Raw genomic sequence first — 19,911 nt, forward strand, 5'->3', positions numbered from 1 at the left:
CCTGCAGTGTGCACGTTGTACGCTCTTATAAACCATCCAAGAACCTGGGAAAAGAACTATCGGCCAAGTTGGCGCTGCCCGTCGGCCAAGTCGACTCCATAGAGGGGTCGAGAGTGGAGACCGGTTGGGGAAACGGCTCTAGGCCGCTGCGATGTTCGGCACGGCATACGGAACCTGTAAAGGACAACTCAGATCTATGGATCTGCGAGATACATACATGCCCAAGTGGGCACAACCACCACTTTCTACAAAGGAAATATGCCCGGAGTTGGGCGAGTTGTCGTTCCGGAACTGGACGTCGGCGAGCGGGTGGGAGCCTGAGGCTACAAAGGCCGGCCGGTCCGGGAGAGGCAGAACCAGGGCTTAGGGCTCAGGGCTCGGACCTTATCGATAAGCCGCTTTGACTGGAGCTAGTTCGGTTCCGGTGGCAATGAAGCGTCCCGCATCGAACTGCAGACGTTCCCCGCGCTGCGCCTGTTTGTTTGGCTCAAGCCTCTGGCAGCTCTCTGGCCAAAGACGAGCTGCTGTATTGAAATATCTCCGCATTGGCTTATCTCATATTGGGCTTAGTGGCGCCCTTTTCTTAATTCGGGGAGACTTACTATCAACACTTTTGACCGCCGTGCACTCTCGGGGTGTCAATGCTTGAGCCGTCTCTTGCATTGACGTCCTCTTTTGCTTCATCTTGTTCATCATAAGTCTTGGTTACCCCGTATATCGCAATATAGGACGTTTATTCTGCATATAATTGTGCCTTCGCAATAACCATGCGTCTCATCAAGAACAACATCGAGCACGGTGGCTCCGGCTCTGTCACCCTCTGCCCCGAGGAACCAGAGGACATGGTAATATACACACCCCAAACAGTTCGACTGACTAGCGCTCCCTTTGGATGATTGCTAACATCCGACTCTAGTGGCATGCCTACAATCTCATCCGACCTAATGATCTCCTGCGCGCAAGCGCCATCCGCCGCGTTATCCATACATCCCAGGATTCCGGCTCCACGACCTCCACGCGTGTCCATATGACGCTCGAGATACGAGTTAAGAGCCTCGACTTCGATCCGCAGAGCAATCAGCTACATGTTGCCGGCCAGATCATGAATGAAACCCAGCACACGCGAGTTGGGCAGCATCATACACTTGACTTGGAACTGCATCGCAACTTCACACTGGTGAAAGAAATCGGGGCGGAAGGTGAAGGCGTAGGATGGGATAGCATAGCTATTGAAATGCTGAAAGATGCAGTTGATGAAGGTGGGAAGAGAAGAGCAGAGGCGGTAGCTGTGGTGATGCAGGAAGGGCTGGCACATATCTGCTTCATAGGACAGTTCCAGACGATACTGAAGCAGAAGGTTGAGATGTCCATTCCGCGAAAGAGACATGGTGGTGGTGATCATGATAAGGTTAGTTGATCCCATTTCTTCGTCAAGATACTCCATGTCATCTACTGACCTCTTCGCGTGAACAGGGGATGACAAAATTCTACCAAGTCACTCTCGACACCTTACTCCGCCAGCTCGAATTCAACACCAGCTTCACCGCATCCACAAGCAACGAGCCCGTCAAACCAATTCTCCTTGCCTCTCCCGGCTTCGTCGCCTCAGGGTTCCAGAAACACATCCAATCTGTCGCCTCGACAAGCACACCGGCCCTGAAACGCCTTCTCCCCAGCATCGTCGTCGTGCACTCCGCCTCAGGCTATTTGCACTCCCTCTCCGAAGTCCTCCAGTCCCCAGCTGTCAAGACCCTCCTTGCAGACACCAAATACGCACGGGAAACCAAGCTCATGGACGACTTCCTCGAGCACCTCCGCAAGGACACCAATAAGGCGACCTACGGCCCACGTGAGGTCGAGTTTGCTGTCGATCAGGGTGCTGTAGGCCGGGGAGGCGGCGTCCTCATCATCTCGAACCGCCTCTTCCGGTCGCAGGATGTCGCTGAGCGGAAGCGGTGGGTTGCGCTCGTGGACCGCGTGCGGGACGTCGAGGGCGGAGAGGTGCGCGTGCTCAGCTCCGACCACGAAAGTGGGAAGAGGCTGGATGGGTTGGGTGGCGTCGCAGCGCTCTTGACGTTCCCGATCGCGGAGGAGGAGTTTGATTCAGAGGAGGAGTTTGATTCAGAGGAGGAGGATGAGGCCGCAGAGGGGATGAACATGGCAAATGGGCAGGCTGAGGTTCCAGCAATTTGAATTGAAGATATTGTTATTGGGAGAACATTCAGATTTTACGATTTTTATCATGGATTCAGTGCATTTATGTTGCGATTTTCTTTTTTCTTTTTGTTATTTGCGGCGGCTTTCTGCCTTGGAAGAATAGACCCAGTTGCATACTTACATATTTTTCTTGCTTTCATATATTTATATAATACCATCATGATCAGAATAAAGAGAAGACTCGAATAGAAGATACTTGCTGTACTATTAGCAGCTCCCTGAACATGATCTGGACTACCTACCTCATACTCTTATGGTACAGTACATGTCCATTATGCACAGCCACAGGATATATATATGTACACTTTCTAGGGTCAGTATAAAAAAAGATACATACACTAAATACCTAGGTACATAAAACCACCGACGGCACTCTTTCCTTACATAAGACTAGATAAGTACTAATCTGAGAAGAAGATGCTTAACTTGGAACAGTTGGGATAATGGATTTACGTACGTACGCCTGAAGTTAGGTACGGCGTCCCACTCATCCCACCGGCTTTTGCCCCCCCACCCCCCCCCCCCAGAATGGAGACCACCTGATATGATACCTACTTGCATACTTGCCTACCTTAGGTAGGTATCTAGGTAGTAACAGTGAAGTTAGGCTACATAGGTAGGTAGGTGTGCCACTTGCACGAAGGAAATTAGTCCTTCCTCCCGCTGTGGCTGTGTGGCTGCACCCATGCAGTAGGTCGTGCAGAAACGCAAACGCTGTCACAGGCGGGCCTTGCATCTACCTATCTAGATGAAACTTTAGGTTTTGGGGGTTGTTTTTTTCAGTTTCGAGCTATTTTGTTCGTGTTCGTTTGTTTATTCTCTGCATTAGGTGCCCTGCATGTCTACCTCGTCTCTATGTCCTGGTGACCTGGTGACCTACCTCATCGGGTCGGGTTGAGCCCAGTCGGGTGAGGTGTACAGTACATTTATACCCCATTAGGGGTGTATGTACGAAGTACAGATACAGAAAGTAAACCCAGGTAAATCAGATAGATGCTCGATACTACGTACATGTACAGTAGTACTACAGTAAGTAAGTACCTACTTACCTAGTAAGTGGCTGCTTAATCTCGGCGTATCGCGGGGTGATGGATCTAGCGCCTATCTCTATCTAACCCCGCTGTACACTACATACGTAGGTAGGTATGTATGTCCCAGCCTGGTGATCTCAAGATTTTGCTGTTGTTGTTGTTGTTGTTCTTGGTAGTGAACTACGTTGAGTAATATCTAGGTGCTCACTCGCATGACTTTTGTTGGTTCCCGTTCCAGTTTCCATATCCATCCCCATCCCACCTATACTGTATACTGTACGGTTTAATGCATGCATGTACATGTAGCCTGTCTATGCAGGGTTCTCTCAATCAATCGGTAAATTATGGTTAGTATTGAAATAAATAAATTGTGATTAGGTTGCAGCAACGACAGGGGGTAGGTGGAAAGCGCAGTTTGGAGCAGCTCAAGCTCCTGCTCCTGCTCCTGCTTCGCGCGTATGTACTCTACTGTACTATCTGGCTGAGAGAGGAATTTCATTTCCTACCTAGGTAGCATCCATGTTCGGGCCAGTTGCTGTCTAGTTGGAAATCCGTCCAAGGGTGAGACGTCGATGGTTTGGAACTCTGGTATGGAGTTAGTTGCCTTCTAGCTGGGGAGGGGGGGGCGCGAATACTAGGACCTAGTACTATCCCTAATACCCCTGGGGTTAGTAACCAATTGTCTTTTAGGCTCCCGGGTTCTCGGGATGGAAAACATCACTACTGCTTGGCTAGCTCTCTGCCAGCTTGATTCTGCAATGAATGCAGTGCGCTATTTTACTATTAACTGATCCCCCGCAAACTGGGGTTATGATGTGTTTGCCTACCTCTAGGTACTAGCGCATCAATGCATGCAATAAATATGTTCGCTAGGAGGTCCACTAGAGTGAAACGGCTCCGTCTAGATGCGAACCTACTAGCTCTATCCGACCCCAGAGCTGCGGGCGACACGATTAAAATTGAGTTTTGCGATAAGCAGCAGGTGGAACTCGGAGCGAGATAGACTTGTCCTGCTGCACGATTGGTACAGTACCATGAGCAAGGCTCAGCAAGATATCAGGGGTTCTTCATACCTACCTAATCTCCAGTAGCTTCGGGGCTCTTTCCGCCCTTATTATCGACTCGTCGTAATCTTTCCTTGGAATGCGCCTGGAGCTCACCCCTCGCGGTGGGCCATTAATCTGCTACCCTGCTCATCAAATTGCCACAATTTCCAGGAGATAGGTAGCGAACCAGGGACCTGCGGTTAGCAACGAAACTTTGGGAATCCCGGGATCTAGCATGAACTATGAGCAGCGGTGTGATAAGAGCACACGGGCCATGTTACCGAGTATCTGGGAACGCACGGAACCTTCTGTCCAAGGCTGTGGTTCAGAATGATATGCCGATAAAGTACATACTTGTACTGTCCTAGATGGCGCACGGGCGCTATGCACACCCTCTTCAGAACATCGTCAGGCTGCCTTGTAAATGTTACTGAAGGACGGATCATTGGTGGCCTATTGACTAGGTTTCCTCTCAACGGCGCTGCGTAATGTCTTCTACTCCGTACATGGCATGAATGGGGGGCCAAATTTGAGGCGTGCTGATACAAGGGTTGACTGATTTGGGAACACCTGTCCAAGTTAGAGAGCTCTCCACCTAATATCTACTAGCCAGGGTAAAAGCTACCGGAGTACGAAGGGAATGGGTCCCGCGTGCAAACAAGTCTGTTCGTGACTAGAGGTTGAGGCAGTCTCCAGGAGCGCGTAGTGACATGATTCCAGAGGCTCCTCGAGCGCCATTCTGGGTAATCTGGGGCTGGTCCCTGGTCAGTCTGTCGGCAACCCGGAGTCAGCCAGAGAACTATCGAGGCGGGTTGGGGACAACAGACATATACGCTCGGAGTCTGTGGAAAGCCTGCTATCCATAAGCTACTAGGAAGATGAGATAGGTATCTTATCATCTGGTTGCACATCGGCGAGGCAGAACAGCTCCACTCCTGTTCTTCGCCAGTGTCGGTCTCTTCAACCTAGTTAATATCGTTGGCGCCCACGATTGTAGGATCCGAGCACCGCCGTGGTGTGGGCGGCTACAACGGTAGGATTTGCCTTCAGTTCAACTGTTCACCGGAGATCGCTTACCAATTGTCAATAACTTCTACCCGCTGGCCTATTCAGCGGGGACAGAAAGCTTAGATGAGTATTCGTCGTTACATCTGCGTTATTAGACCTACAGGGTGTATTCCTGTTCTCCACCAGAGTAGCGCGAAAGCTTCCAGAGGTGTCCGTTAATGTTCCTCGCGATGTTGGTTTTCTGGGACATGAGTAGAGTTGTAGGGTAAGTTGCTGGTGAGCTGGCAGACCACCTCGCGTTGAGACATTCGACGGCTCAGAAGTCCCACACGTAGCAACAGCCGAGGTGCATACCAGATTTATGACCAGTTTGGACGCTTTCGTGAGAGCTAGAGGACACGGTAGGTATTCATAAAAGTGCCATCAAGTTTCATCTCAAAAAGTATATCCAAAGAATGGTAAAAAAAATGGACAATAGTAGTTATGAGAACTAAAAATGAAGCTCAAAAATCTCCCAAGGAAAGCTCCCCGGCCCCTTTTCCCGTTCACTTGATCGGTGCCGCAAGAATAAGCATGCAAAGACCGAAAAAAAGGACAGCACAGAGTTATTGCTTCATAGAGAAAGAAATTAAATATATACTCTAAAATGCAAATGAGCGCCAATTCCTGGTACGAAATAGCATCAATCGCCTTCAGCTTCAGCTCTTCTTTTTGATAGCTTCGCTGCAGTTCGTTTTCGACGATGTTGGGGATCTGATATACGAGACGGAGGAACACGAGAAGGCTCTTGAGTCTGTGGGGAATCGAGCGCCCGCAATCGGGCTTCACACTGGTGTGGCGTGTATGTTCGCTTTGCACCAAGCTCCTGCAGCTGGAAGGGCATCGTGAGCATGCAATATAGCTGACGGGCATCATAGAACAACGGTTCCTATGCAGTGAGGGTGGGGATCTAAGATACCTTCTGTGCGATAATTTTGTATTTTTCATTTTGCCAGTAATCACGGGCTTCTATAAGCAATTGAACCTGGAAAGATTGAATGTCAGCTGCTTTATCGAACTATGGAGTGAATAGTGACACACATACTCACATCGTCCTCGTCCCACATCGCGGACCGCTCCTTTCGCCTCCGCAGCATCCGCATCTGCAGACGTGCTTCCGAGGTATCTTTGTTGAATCTCTCACGGAACCTCTCAGTAACAATCTTCCAGGACAAATTCTGCTGCCTAAGTCTCTCAACGAAAACATCCTCTTCTTCAGCCTGTGGGTTTCTTCGGCCTCGTCCTACCGCTCTCGACCTGTGAGGGTCACGCCGCTGGGCCTCCAGCTGACCCTGACGTCTCTCCTCTTGCAGGCGCTGGAGCCCTTCGGGGTGTGGAAGTATCGTCACAGGCGTCTCTCTAATGGGTGGTGCAGCCCGGCGCCCGCGTCTGGTCCGCTGTGGCTGGGGAGAACTAATGGCTTGAGAAGCGCCATAGTCTATATCGTGCCCGTGGGAATAGCCAAAACCAGACGCCGTTGGAAAGCTTCCCGGGAAGGGGCCGCTGATCCCCAGACCATGCTCAACGGAATCTCCGATGCATTGGTACTGATAATCCGGGGAATGGTGACTCAAGACAGGACTAGGTCTCGCATCGGCATAAGAACTATCGGGTAAGCTACTAGGCGTCAAGATGGTACCAGAATGGTAGCCTCCGGTACTGTAGGGATGGATAAAGGGGGGCTATATAGAAAAAGATGGTCAGTACACATTTCCGCATCAGTTCAACCTCTACATACTGCCTCGCATGTCCAGCTAGTATCTTCGACATAATCGTCCATCCCATGCGGGTGGCCTGAGCTCCCGTGCGGATAAGACATTGCATTGACAGAGTCCCACTGGGCAGGAGAAAGCATGAAGGAAGCCACCTAATAGGGGTAAGGAAGCGCTCGAGGAGATGTGGCAAAAGGATGAAACACTTTAATGTAAGGGAGATCGAGGTGCGGCGGCAAGACAATGTCTGGCGACAAAGGAGACAGATAAATTTGAAGTATTACTCCGGTCCTTCTTTCGAAGGTCAGAGAGGATCTCTTTATAAGAAAGAATGCGACCCTTAGACAACCACGTTGTGGCCCCTCAGATCACAAAACTGGAAAGACTCAAGTCCAGGTGCTGCGCACGTTCATATGTCCGAAAAATGACAAAAAGACAGCGAAGCTGCCTCGCAAGGCAGGAACAGGAGCTTGAAGCTTTTTTCAACAGGCTCAGAGAGCTCCAAACGACCAGAGAAGTCCCGCTGGACATAGCTGTGCCGCACTGAAAGTCCGCAGAAAGAGATTCTGACTCGAAGATATTCTGCAGTTAAGCGCCTGCCTATTGACAGCAGGCTACACCCTCCCAGCGGGTCATACCACTGGAGACGTGAGAAAAATCCAGCCCCCAAAACTCGCCCGAACTGGAGGCCGCATTTCCTTAGGCTCACAATGCTCAAAACGGTAGAGCTCGGATTCCAGGGCCCAGCAGTCTGGATAAGCAAGCGAGGGTAGAGACGGAGAGATGCCAGGAGCCCAGCTAAGATGCATGACAGGACAGCCGGCGCTTCAGAGAACAGGCCTGAGGCCGAGGAAACTGGAGTCGGACGAGCCCCTGCCATGTCGAGCGAGGGGCCAGAGACAACTATTACAGATGGCGGAGCAGCTAGCACCCATCTTCTGAAAGCAGCCACTGCCAAAGAACAAGGAGAAAGAGATGAACAGAGTCATCAGTTGACGCGCGCGCTAAAGAGACATCCGTTTGCGGATCTGAGCGCACCACTGACTGGGTACACCGTTGACAGGGCCAAAGTCCGATGCAGGCCGTGCGATGGTGCCCTCATGTTTGTCAAAACTCACTCAGTATCATTTAGAGCCCAAGCGGGGAAGATGAGTTGCGGAGTTGGTGCCGGCGACTCGCGCAGGTACGCAAGACGCGAGGGAGGGAGGACCTGGCTGGGGACGGGGGCCTCTCCCCGCGGAGACAAGGGGATCACTGACGGCTATCCGTTAAGCGCTCTCTTCGCAGAAGGCTGTGTCCGCGATTGGGCCAGCAGAGTCCGTGTCGACATTGGCCATCAGATTCTTTGCTGGTAGACGCCTGAGCTGAACACAAAAGAAACGTAGCAAAGGTTGCACGTCAATCGTGGGATGGTCAGCAAACGTTCAGGCTGAGCTCGCTAGCCACGTGTCACCCAAAGCAGTTAAGGAAGTCGTTCGACCCCCCGCCAGCTGGAGTTCGTGGACGCTTCATAGACAATGACGGTGGACAGATAGCAAAGACGCACAGAGGGCCATCCCATGCACAGTCATGGCGTGGGCGCTTAATTCTGGCAGGCCGTGGGATACCGAGATCCTGCGGCTGACAGAGCACGTGTCCTGGCCCGGCTGCGGGCTCCCGACGATGGCGCAGCCAGATCGATTCGCCCTCTCCCAAAACGCCCATCTCGAACGGCCCGGAGGCCGCCTGCTGCGCCGTGTCCTGGAGACCCAGTCCGGCGGGCTTCTAAGACACCGTTCCGGGCGCAGCAGGGCTTAGAGCTTCACCATCGTCCCTCTGATATAAATAGTGTCGGTCACCTAATCGTTGCTTCGCCATCTTACTAGAACAACAGCGGTATGTCCCAGGATTATCTTGATTCCAAACGTAGCAGTCATCCAAAAACATCACACAATTGATACATTATTTCCATACATAGACCTGCATGAAGAGCCCAAAAAAGATGATCCCAGAATCTGCAGGAGAATTCTGAAACGTAGTGTTGGCTGTGCCCGGCCTGCTAGCTACGACCGTCTGACGGCTTAAGCAAGGTCTTTGATGAGCCGTCGTCCTCCCTATCGATGACGGAACGGTCATTGTCCTCATCCTCCAGGATTTCTTCAAATCCCTCGTCTCTAGAGCTAGCATTTTTCGATCGGGAGTTTTCTTCCAGCGTGTCATCCGCTGAGATCGATATACCCCTCGCACCCCACCGGTTGGTCGTCGCGCGACGGCCCGCGCCGCCCTCTTCGTCCAGAGGCGCCTCCTCCTCTCTACTGCGGGTAATGCGCGAATTGAATATCTTGTTCACAATCCAGCTCTTCTTGAGGTCGTCCGAATCGACGATGCCACCGTTTCGGAGCTTGACCCGTTGACGCGACCAGTACACCCAGGCGAAATCAATGTAGAGAGCGGTCTGCACAACACCAAACACGGCGGCGATCGGATCCCAGAAGTGTTCGCTTCCGAATCCACGCACCAGCCAGTTCAGGATGTAAAGGGCTCGATATGAGCCCAAGGCGAGGAGGTAGTAGGAGTCAATAACAGTTGGGACGGTGGTTTGGCGGAGGAGTAAGAGTTGTGGAAGCACGCATACTGATTCTAGGATGATGGAGAAAATCCAGCACAACTAGGCAAGCTTGAGTCAACGTCACCTCAGGGTCTATGATGATGCAACTGGACTCACCTCTGTAAACCAATGACGCGGCCACGCTCCGTAATGGGTGATCACGTACACGATGGGGGTCAAAGCTAGCGACCCGATAACCGACCACAAAGCCAGCTTCCACGACTTCTCTCTCTCCCTTGTCCGGGGGTACACCTTGACCATCAATACGACGATATAGAGTGAAGACAGGATATAGAAGATCTTCAAGAAGACATTGTACCATTGAAGCCTTCCATCTAAAGTAACCCATGCAGAATGTCGTGAAAGATCCAGATAGCGAGTTATGAATATGACAGCATAGAGAATCTGTGTGAGGAGGGACACGCCTGCGATGGAGCAAAAGTAGTCAGCAGTATTCGGTACCCACCTATGACAGGACGGCTCTCACTGACCTTCGGAACTTTTATTCCGGTGTATGGCCCATATTAATATGCATTTTGATGTAGCGTGTGAAAGATCGGCCAGTATGCGGAAGATGTTGAATATCATTATTGCGGACAATCCAGGGCGGCTCCTTTGACAATGCGATGAGGATGACGTGTAAGGCGGTTATCCCACTTCGACTACCATCCGAATGATCAGACAGAACCAGATAATTGCGAGAGTCGATAGTCAGCTGCGCTGGCCGCTGTATTTTTTGATGAGATCTTTGCAGCCTTTAACTGCCCTCAAATCCCGAGCTGGCAACGGAGTTCCAATTCCGCGGCAAGACCCGTGCTTCACGCCTGTGAGAGAGCTCGGGGTTGTAGACGCCGGCCTATGGAATAATACCGACCGATTGCAGTCTCCGAAACGAGTGTATAAGAGCTATATCCTCCGGTATATTCTTCAAAACGGAGAAACCCGCACGATGTAGTAGGGAATGAGACAGATTAGGTACCCATAAGGTAAGACGTCGAAAGCGGAGAGAGGGCAGCATGACGAAGCTCGCCCAAGGGAGCTTGTCCACTGCAGCCTGGGGACTGAGCTTGGCCCGGTGGATCCCATCCACCGTCGGAGAGGGCCGCGTGTCCATCACGTGAATTGATACTTGATTTTTACTCAGGAGCTCTACTACAGAGAATCCCTAGGTACTAGTAAGTACAGCACAGGACCTCTTTGGGTACCGCCTACTCAATAGTTGCACCGGTGATCGACGGTCCCCTCTACACTAAAATCTGTACCGATAGTCTCCGCTGCCTAGCAGCTTCTGGCAGATCTATTGCTATTCAAACTCACGTGCTTTTCAAGGTATCGAAAGGAGTACTTAAGGTACCTACCTAGGTAAGTAAGTGCCTAGGTGTTAAAATAAACACTACGATGGATAAAAAAAGACGCTAGATCACAATAAAGAAAAAGGAGCAAGGTAGATGGCTTGGAGGGGACTTTGGGTAATGCAAGTTTTTGGCAAACTTAGGTACTCTTATCTTGAAGGAGCTCTATATTGATGACCTTCCAAGGTTCAGACAACATCGCCAGCCAGTCCATATACACCCGTCTTTACATCGCTGATAGTAGTGAGATTGTACGCTGTCTGTACTTCAGGAGTACTATGAAACACATACTAAGTCCATGTCCATATGAAATGCCTGAGGTGATACGACATGCACGTACCATGCAAGTCTTGGCAACAGCCAACAGCACAAAATTGTCTTGTCTCCGTACACCGACAAGCAGCATCAAGGTCCGAGCTCCGCGTCCAGACCACCGCGCTCGTCCTGCCACGTCGGGAGGCCATCTAAATTATTTTAATCCAGAGAGTCATCGTTTATTACACCTTCGAATCACATCGGAAAAAACCTTATCTTCTTCTAGAAACGTTCACATCCGACTATTTGTTATCATTTTTTCTATTAACTTCAAAAAACGCCGGTGACGAAATAATTCAAACTTCTTGTGCACACAACATACCTGATGGCTGAAGACCGACGTACTAGTATAAGAGAGTCCCATTGGCTGGTCTTCAAGCCCAGTGAAGGAGTCTATTTCTCCGAAACGAACACCACATGGAAGCTAAGCCCATTTCTAAGCGAACGGGTGCTCCACGGTGATGAAATCAACTCCGTGGAAATATCCGAAGCGTCGGGGGTCTGCATTGCCACCCAGATTGATGGCCCATTGCGTGGTAGGGAGGCCATCTTGAAAGTCCGAATGCAGTCAGTACATCCCATCCCCACTTACTTACCTACCTAACCTATCCTTCCTACCTATCCATCCATCTTCCATTGTCAGTCTGGGGTGATGGAAGGGGCAAGGGAGAAAGAAAGAAAGCAACTCGCCTTTATTTATTTACATATACTTACACACATGTCCCAGAATCCCTCCATGGTACGATCAACCTGGGGAGTGCTCCCGGGACAAATCCTACTACTCAAAATTCAAATCAAACCAGATCAGCCACTGGGCCGATCATGAGATCAATATTCTGGAAGAACTCACAAAAAAGGGCTGCAGCTGCACGCCCAAATTGTTAGGCTTTGCGACACAAAAGCAGAGAGATACTGACTGGGTCCCGGGTGGATATATTGTGTTCATCCTGATGGAGAAGTTGCCCGGTCGAGATCTGACCGCGTTCGATACGTTTCCGCCGGACAAGCGGTATGAGGTGCGGATCGCATTTGGGAGGGCTATACGGTATGTTATTGCCCAAAAATTTTTTTCTTTCTTTCTTTTCTATGTTTAGGTACCTAGATACTAGGTACTTAACATAGTATGCCTGCTAACCTTTCTATTCAGTGAGCTCCAAGCACTTGGCTATTGGCACCAGGATCCCGACAAGAAAAATGCACTCTGGGACGAGGAAAGCAAAAAATGGTCTGTCTATAAAACTCCGTGTTCAATCTATCTACTGATATGGTCTGGGTTATTGCTGACAAGGACCTTTGCAGCTTTATCCTCGACATGGAGGATGTCACTTATGAAGGCAAACGAATCCAATTTGTACCAAAGAGGGATTATGGACGGTGGGGTATAGACCGAGACTTCTAGATACCTCTGAGCTGAACGGCCCAATGGTCCCTGACAATTATGATCCTTGTCCTGATGACGAAGCCCTGTATGCTCTAGCTACCCGTGCAAAGGAATATAGATTCTTAATATACTAAATAACTTGCTTGTCATACTGTGGTCTCATGGATGGTAAGACCAGAAGTCGTAACGAGAAATCCCAAACACGTAGAAGAAAGCTTGGAATAAAAAGGTAACGCGATGCAGCCGCTCAATTGATAGATAGATCAACAAGGATCTTATTCCTCAAACAGCCATTTCCACGCTCTGTTCTTTAGAAGGTCGGACCTCCTTCTCCACGGTCAATAATGCGGAAACGGCACACCTTTCCACCGGGCTTCGAGTGCTGACTCCAGTGTTCACATTGGTCGTAGATATTGGACTGCTATTGTTGATAGCGTGGAATCCCCTCTTCTCTGTCGTATGGAAAATAGAAGCACCGAAAGACGAATTGTATAGAGCAGGTGTCACATCCTGGGGGCTTAGTCCTGGCGTGGGAGGAGAAGGTGCATGCGTAGTGGTGGGAGGGAGGGTTGTATGGAAGAATGCCTCCTCGAGTTGACGTCCCGAAAACGCAGCGTCGCGGGAATACTCCAAAGCAATCATAGACCAGAATGAGCTGCGATGAGCGTCGTAAATTGCACGAAGGCGAGCAGGGTCAATGTAAGCCGGGTCTTCGACAGGCTTATGGGGTTGTGAGATAGTAAACGAAGTATCAAGGCGCAGAGACTTGGCTAGGTCAACTGGAGTTGGCTGTAGCGACCTGGATGGAGAGGTATCCGGTTTTGGAAGGATAGGCACATGGGCCCGTGACAGTTGGGAATAGTTAGAATCGCAGGCCGGCTTGCCCGTGGTATATTCAGCACTGGAAGGAGGTGAAGGAACAGGCGAGAGGCGGGTGTATAGTGTATTCTCTGGAGTAACGTCTCTTCCGCCAACAGCAGACATGCAGGAACTTGTAGACGATATAGAGTCTGTTCGTTTGCGACGATTGGCACCATACGACATCTGATGGTAATGAAGTCGACAGGCCAATTCCGTCTTTTTCAGGTGTGCAGCGATGTGCTTGTAGGGCATCTTGTGTAAACGGGTACGGAGAAGGTAGGCCTCCTATAAAAGATCAGTTGAAAGTTCAAACCAGGAACATAGGTGTACTTACCTCTTCCTCCGTCCATGCCCTACCACCGCCGGTAGAGATCTTCCGATGATGCTTCTGAACCCTGTATTGAGATTGGTCCAAATGACTGGAAGGTACCGAATGCTCGAACTCCCGGCGCTGGATAGAACCAGAGACAGGGGAGCCGCGAGTCGTAGTCGGAGACATGCCGATATTTTAACCGCAGAGTTAGGTTATATGGCACGTCCACGGGTATCGGAGTCGTCGTCGTAATCGATTCTAGTTCGCGAACTATTATATCCGTGTTCAATCTGGAAGGGACAGACTCGACCGATAGCTCTGCGTTAACAACGAAAGAAGGTAATATGGTCATCAAGACCTAGTTTTCAAGATTAAAGAATGTAAACAGCCCCAACCAGTGGGAGATAAAAGTAAACAGAGCCGTAAAGGAAAGAAAAGAATCACTAGTCTTCCCATCAACAACCAACCGATACGATGTTGTACTCAGAAAAAAAAAAACAGCAAGCACCGTGAGGATCCGTGTCCTTATCTACCTCGACTTCTCCAGACAGAAGTCTTTGCAGGGCAGACTCGTCCCCTGGACGCTGACGATTCCGATGCATGAGTTAGTGTTGACGCCTAGACTCAAATTGTTTCTAAATTCATGGGTCCGTGTGGAATAGTGCTTCGGTTTCGAGCTTTCTTAAATGCCTTAAGATCTTTCATATCCTCCAATGTTTGACCTACCACGGCAATGTGGGACGGGGCTTGAGCCATCAAGCTCGATTTAGCGAGGAGGATAACAGATCGCATGAAGAATCAACCAAAAAGGGTAACTGAGGTCTTCCCGTCGAAGATACCTGATACACTCCCCTAGCTAATTATAGGAAAGCGCAGCAGGTCAGGTTTTGAGCCCCTGGGTCGATCGGACGTCAAAACAGGACGAGTGTCAGTAGTTTCGCATAGTACCTCAAGAGACCCCGTAGCCTGTTTCAAAGTCCACGACCGCATAAGGCTGTCAAGTCTGTTAGCGGAGTTGTTGAGCGCAGGTAGACTGCTGGCAAAGCTCGGCTACGAGAGGTGGCCATGGGCCCAGCGGCAGAGAGGGTTTTAGAGAGGACCCGTTGTTTCAATAATCGGAAAGTCACTGAAACAGACCACTTTTAACTATGACCAAAGAAAAGGATTCATCGGAGTAAATTCTGTTTCCAGAATTTACTATAGTTTTTTAAGAAGATAGGTGAAACAAAGATCATGATCGGGTTATCAATGTAGGAGAAGTACATGTTGCCAACGGAAAAGTGGTGGAGAGAAACAAGGTAGCTTATCTCTGCTTGTCGGCCGCAAAAAGATCCGACAGCACCAGATAGAACAAGGGATGTAAAAACTGACGTACGGCACACGTTTCACCACATAGAGCAAAATGGCAGTAGAGAGGTCCCTTTAATCAACAGCGAAGAATCCGGTAGGGAAGAATATCTCTGCAGATGTTTGTAGTAAGCGGTTGGCTGGTCGCGCTCAAACGTGAGTTTCAACGCTGTAACCGACATCGTTTTCAGGAGTCCGCCATCCCAACAAGGCAATGCCAAGAGCGCCAGTGCACAAATAAAAAAGTGCAAAGGAAAAGAAACTGATGACGTGCTGCTTTGGGGGAAAATAACAGAGACATCCCAGATGCAGGATCCTACACGCCTATGTTGGCCAGCTTGAAAATTCACAGAGCGGCGGAGGTCATAAAATCGGAGAGTTAAGAACCCGAGGAGGATGGGAAATTGAGAAAGATAACATGAGACTGCGGAAGATGCTTTACTCGGTCACGTCCTCAAGCAAAGAGGTATGGATACGGACACTGCATATCACGAAGCGTCGGGAGCACCCAGAGACCTGACTTTGTCATACATATTTCCCGAAATGCCGAGAGCGACTCTTCGACTTGACTGCAAGCTGCATGGAACTCTCTTCACTGGAGGACGAGCACCAATCCACCGTCATTGATCCTCGTCCTTCGATTCCTTTGAATTCAGCCCCAGGTCGAACAAATTCCACTCTGCTGACATATACCTATCTGGGTTGTCCCTCTACGAGATCCCAAAGCCTTAATGCCCCTGCTAAGGCTTTTACAACCAAGCATTAACCATGATCGAACTTTCCGCGGGACCAGGGTACTCAAATACCTCAGAGTAATATATGTTGGAAGATAGCACCTACTAAGACGTAGTACTGCCATGTCTGAAGCTCGACCTGACCCTAAGTGTAAACAAACTTCCATAGGACATTAGCTGGGTGAGGTTAGAATGCACCGCCACTGCATGCGAGTGAACCGTTTCCACAATCTTTTTTTTTCAATTTCGAACATTCACGGCGGCCACACTACTTCTGCCGGAGAGAATACCTAGACCGTACATGGAGTAACGGCGGGTAAATAGCCAAGTCCACCGTCTCACGTGCCGCCAACTGCACGGAATACTCGGATCTCTTGTTACTATACCAACTAGGAGTAGCGCTGCTCATGATCCACCTAGTGACGACAACTCGGATCCCTTGCAGCATTACCCAAGCGGAGATTTGAGTATACGAACGGTGTACGCCTCTGTGTCACCACTTACGACTTACTTTTCTCACTTTCCTCGATACGTTTGCCAAGGTCTCTACCGCGTCATTTAATAAATTATTTCTGATTTCTGGTGACCTGTTTGGGCGGCTGGGGCGGGGTGGCTGTCACTCGCATTATCACCTGTTCTTCGGCCGGCACCAGTGCTGCAACTGCGGACAGCACGGATACCGGGTCAATAATAGCCATCAGGTACATACATAAATACGGAGTAGAAATCACCAGCAGACCAAACACTGCTCTAGTGCATACTTGGTTGAGCTAACCGTTCGGGAACTATGCTTCTGCGTATGGGTATATGATCCACGACGGAGATTTGAGCTCACAATGTGTCTGGGTATTCTTTTAAGCAAGCTGTGGTTGTCTTAGCAAAGATAGGTAATGGGCGCTGAGGGTGCTTCCAGCCCCTGCTCGCTCAGCACTGGAGTCCGCAGCCATTCCTGGACAGTGGCTGGCTGCTGGAACTCCCCAGCGGCTGTTTACGATGAGCCAGTTGGGGAGAGACAATGCAGAAGACGTCCCCGGAACCCCTTGTTCAGCGTCCTCGTGAGAATCAGACACCTCAACACGGCGTATCGGTCCGTACCAGCCATCGTCTTCCCCGCATTATTGGATGTAGCGCACGGGTTGTATCGGGCCAGAGGGCGCAGCGTGCCGCTGTCTGGCCGCACCGTGGAGACCGGCCAGGGGCGCCCTGGAGCGCTGTATCACCCACCGAGTCTGGCCCGGCCCCCGGAAGCCCGCCTAAGCGTCCGCCGGTCTCTCGACCAGCGCGATCTCGCATCTCGTCACTCTGCCCAAGTGACTAGAGACTCTGGAGCTTTTTGCATCCTCCCCGCCTGGTCTTGTCCGCACTTGTGCACATCTCCCGCACTACCCTTTTTTCCTCTCATGTATAGCCGGACATTCTCTGCTCTCCTCTCTCTCGGTGTCCGCTACTGCCTGTGAACTCTTGCACCCGCACGCCCTCAACCATGGGCTCCGAGTGACGTGCCCCTCCTCCGCCCACAGCCCCTCCAGTCCACAGGCTCGAAGCGTCCTACCGCCTGCGCACCCGCCCTTCCCCAGCCACCCCACGCGGGCTCCCATCAGCTCTCTGTATCCTAGGTTCCCAAGGTTCCCTCTACTCCGAGCCCTGAACCTCCTTCGCCCGCGCCCACCACGCCTGTGGCGCGCCCGTGCTTGCGGTCGCTCCTAGTGTAACACTGTTACCCTCGAGAGCCGTCGACAAGCCGGAACAGGAAACCCGTGGTCGGGGTTGCTGTCCCGCTTATATAAGTTTCTGTATGGGCAGATGAATCAGCTGAGGTTGGTCGCGAAATTACGTCCTCGTTCACAATGTCGTGAGTGTCGTCTTGACTTGCTAGTCTCCTTCGTGGTCTCCAGCGTCCTCTGTGAGGCTCCTTCCACAGGAACTCTTCGCGGTTGTCGCTTGCGCGTTCAATATCATATGTGTCGTACGCTCGATCCGTTGACTGACAGCTTGTGGTCGGCTAGATCCCCTCCAACCTCCAAGCGGATCAAGACGTCTGTCTCCACCAGTTCGTCGGCCCAGCCTCTAGGGCAGCAGCAACAAGTGCCCACCTTCCCCGGACCCGCTTCTTTCGAGGGTGTTCCTATGCCGCCAGCACAAGTGCCTCCTTCCAACCCGCGTAAACGCCGTGCGTCCCCCCAGTCAGGTTCTACGACAGCCATGGCTGCTCCCGCCGCGACCACTGGCGGAGGTGAAGCTGGGAACAATCCCACCTCTACCGCCACTGCACCGGAACCCACGGGGAAGAAGAAAGGAAGAACGAACATCCCATGGACTGCCGAAGAAGAGCAGCGGTTGAAGGCAATGCGCGATGCTGGTAGCAGCTGGAGTGAGATCGCCAAGGTTTGTTTTGCAAACCTCACTTGGCAGTCACCGTTCGAGTACTTAACATTTCTTCATTTTTGCTAGACTTTCCCCAATCGAACGGAGGGCAGTGTGAAGAAACACTGGTACAAGGTCAGACTCCTAATTCGTTGGCTTGGATTCGTTTTATCTTTTACTGACCGTTGCTAAAGGACATGCATTATGCTGAATTCGCCGAAGACGAGGTACATTTAATATTTACCCAAAATTTGACGTCCCCATGAGATGGTTCTAATATATACCATAGTCCATAGCTTTACGTGAAGCCATTAAAGAATACGAGGCGAACAAATGGAAAGTCATTGGACAGAAAGTTGGGAAGCCTGCCAAGGTAAGAGTCTCAGGCTCTCCCTCATCTCCAATTCCTGCTGACCTTGTCACCAGGCCTGTGAGCAATATGCAAAAGAGCATTTCAAAAATCTTTGAAGTTGATGAAGTTGACGAAGTGACGAATCTGGTGCATTTCCTATGGGGCATAGCTCTGCTCCTGCAGTTGGGCTTGCCGTGTGTCTTTTTGTTCTAGCGATGCAGTGATTGACTGTAACCTTTGGGAGTCGCAGGTTCCAGGGATTTGGGATTTGGGAGTTGGCGGCCAGTCAAGCTTTTTCCTTTTTCTCGTTATGGCTGTGATTACGGACGGTACTTGGCAGTTCGATGAACTATACCCCGAAATTCTCAGGTGCTACTGGGTTCCGATTTATTCTCCACCACCTCACCATGAGAATGTTTATCGGATATGGGCAGGCAGGGCGACAAATGGCAGCATTTGGTTTTACATCACGGTTTGAAGTTGTTTATGTCTACACGTTCACATAAAATCGAATATATTTCGCCAGAGAGGCCCACGGGCGCGGGTTCCAATCTACCAGATCTTTCAGGTCGTATCTTTGCAATTGCAAGCAGCGCCTGGTCCCAACGTAAGGCGGAACAGATGTGTTGATCGAGGTAGCATGGGGATGCGGTGGTTTTCTTCGTGTTCCTCGGGATCTGTGGCAAGGCTGCCTGCACCCACGTGTGCATCCACCGACGCGGCGCGGCATGTCGTACATCACATCACGTAGGCCAATAGAACGATGGACCGGACAGCTGGAAGCTCTCCGGCGTCAACCTCCTCTCAGCGGAGGAGAGCAAGTCTTATCGTGCTTCTCCCGACCTCGAAGACATGTTCGAGCCAGGACGAGGTTGGCTGACAAAAGCATCTGATCCCTCGCACGGTTCCCCAGGGACCCTTCCCCACTGGAAGACCTTCCCGCCCGCCGCTCCCCACTTGCATGGCCGCATGGTCTTGGGCCTCGAAAGATTTTAACCGCGCCCGGGACAAGGCAATTGTTGTCATCTCGCTCTCTGAGGAGGTCTGAAGACCTGCGATCGGAGATATCTGCATCCTTGCAAGGTAGGACAGCGCCCTACCCGTTCGTTGGGTCTGAAAGGCAACTGACATTGCATCTCTTCTAAGCCACTAACTCGGTGATAGGAAACTTTCTCCAGAACGACCGGTATCCATCACAAACTCTCTTCCTGTATCTCTTTCCTCAATCCTCTCCCCGGATTTCTTTCTTTGC

The 19,911-nt window shown here is 50.8% G+C and overlaps 10 protein-coding genes across 10 annotated transcripts; 6 read left to right on the forward strand and 4 right to left on the reverse strand.

Annotated features, from left to right (window-relative positions):
• Positions 1 to 767: 767 nt before the first annotated feature.
• Positions 768 to 2,193, forward strand: VTN00DRAFT_555 (uncharacterized protein; the record flags this gene model as incomplete). The annotated part of the gene is made up of 3 exons (XM_069432092.1): positions 768 to 845; positions 917 to 1,408; positions 1,474 to 2,193. 3 exons carry the CDS (start codon positions 768 to 770, stop codon positions 2,191 to 2,193), a joined length of 1,290 nt encoding a protein of 429 aa, XP_069291262.1.
• Positions 2,194 to 4,967: 2,774 nt separating this feature from the next.
• VTN00DRAFT_556 (uncharacterized protein) lies at positions 4,968 to 6,289 on the reverse strand (the record flags this gene model as incomplete). The annotated part of the gene is made up of 3 exons (XM_069432103.1): positions 4,968 to 5,064; positions 5,943 to 6,173; positions 6,261 to 6,289. 3 exons carry the CDS (start codon positions 6,287 to 6,289, stop codon positions 4,968 to 4,970), a joined length of 357 nt encoding a protein of 118 aa, XP_069291263.1.
• An 11-nt stretch (positions 6,290 to 6,300) lies between these two features.
• Positions 6,301 to 7,196, reverse strand: VTN00DRAFT_557 (uncharacterized protein; the record flags this gene model as incomplete). The annotated part of the gene is made up of 3 exons (XM_069432114.1): positions 6,301 to 6,326; positions 6,387 to 7,023; positions 7,080 to 7,196. The coding sequence occupies 3 exons, from the start codon at positions 7,194 to 7,196 to the stop codon at positions 6,301 to 6,303; spliced, it is 780 nt and encodes a 259-aa protein (XP_069291264.1).
• A 660-nt stretch (positions 7,197 to 7,856) lies between these two features.
• Positions 7,857 to 8,850, forward strand: VTN00DRAFT_558 (uncharacterized protein; the record flags this gene model as incomplete). Its single annotated transcript, XM_069432125.1, has 3 exons — positions 7,857 to 8,404; positions 8,496 to 8,548; positions 8,621 to 8,850. 3 exons carry the CDS (start codon positions 7,857 to 7,859, stop codon positions 8,848 to 8,850), a joined length of 831 nt encoding a protein of 276 aa, XP_069291265.1.
• A 241-nt stretch (positions 8,851 to 9,091) lies between these two features.
• VTN00DRAFT_559 (uncharacterized protein) lies at positions 9,092 to 10,228 on the reverse strand (the record flags this gene model as incomplete). Its single annotated transcript, XM_069432136.1, has 3 exons — positions 9,092 to 9,700; positions 9,758 to 10,065; positions 10,132 to 10,228. 3 exons carry the CDS (start codon positions 10,226 to 10,228, stop codon positions 9,092 to 9,094), a joined length of 1,014 nt encoding a protein of 337 aa, XP_069291266.1.
• Positions 10,229 to 10,313: 85 nt separating this feature from the next.
• On the forward strand, positions 10,314 to 10,595 carry VTN00DRAFT_560 (uncharacterized protein; the record flags this gene model as incomplete). Its single annotated transcript, XM_069432148.1, has 1 exon — positions 10,314 to 10,595. One exon carries the CDS (start codon positions 10,314 to 10,316, stop codon positions 10,593 to 10,595), a length of 282 nt encoding a protein of 93 aa, XP_069291267.1.
• Positions 10,596 to 11,632: 1,037 nt separating this feature from the next.
• On the forward strand, positions 11,633 to 12,706 carry VTN00DRAFT_561 (uncharacterized protein; the record flags this gene model as incomplete). The annotated part of the gene is made up of 4 exons (XM_069432159.1): positions 11,633 to 11,874; positions 12,035 to 12,352; positions 12,455 to 12,532; positions 12,607 to 12,706. 4 exons carry the CDS (start codon positions 11,633 to 11,635, stop codon positions 12,704 to 12,706), a joined length of 738 nt encoding a protein of 245 aa, XP_069291268.1.
• Positions 12,707 to 12,970: 264 nt separating this feature from the next.
• VTN00DRAFT_562 (uncharacterized protein) lies at positions 12,971 to 14,048 on the reverse strand (the record flags this gene model as incomplete). Its single annotated transcript, XM_069432170.1, has 2 exons — positions 12,971 to 13,834; positions 13,884 to 14,048. The coding sequence occupies 2 exons, from the start codon at positions 14,046 to 14,048 to the stop codon at positions 12,971 to 12,973; spliced, it is 1,029 nt and encodes a 342-aa protein (XP_069291269.1).
• A 3,698-nt stretch (positions 14,049 to 17,746) lies between these two features.
• Positions 17,747 to 18,775, forward strand: VTN00DRAFT_563 (uncharacterized protein; the record flags this gene model as incomplete). Its single annotated transcript, XM_069432181.1, has 6 exons — positions 17,747 to 17,760; positions 17,950 to 18,328; positions 18,395 to 18,442; positions 18,502 to 18,534; positions 18,597 to 18,680; positions 18,734 to 18,775. The coding sequence occupies 6 exons, from the start codon at positions 17,747 to 17,749 to the stop codon at positions 18,773 to 18,775; spliced, it is 600 nt and encodes a 199-aa protein (XP_069291270.1).
• Positions 18,776 to 18,817: 42 nt separating this feature from the next.
• On the forward strand, positions 18,818 to 19,137 carry VTN00DRAFT_564 (uncharacterized protein; the record flags this gene model as incomplete). Its single annotated transcript, XM_069432192.1, has 2 exons — positions 18,818 to 18,853; positions 18,910 to 19,137. 2 exons carry the CDS (start codon positions 18,818 to 18,820, stop codon positions 19,135 to 19,137), a joined length of 264 nt encoding a protein of 87 aa, XP_069291271.1.
• Positions 19,138 to 19,911: the final 774 nt, after the last annotated feature.

This window comes from Thermoascus crustaceus (genome assembly GCF_041956765.1).
Source record: "Thermoascus crustaceus strain CBS 181.67 unplaced genomic scaffold VTN00scaffold_1, whole genome shotgun sequence".
NCBI classification, from domain to species: Eukaryota; Fungi; Ascomycota; class Eurotiomycetes; order Eurotiales; family Thermoascaceae; genus Thermoascus; species Thermoascus crustaceus.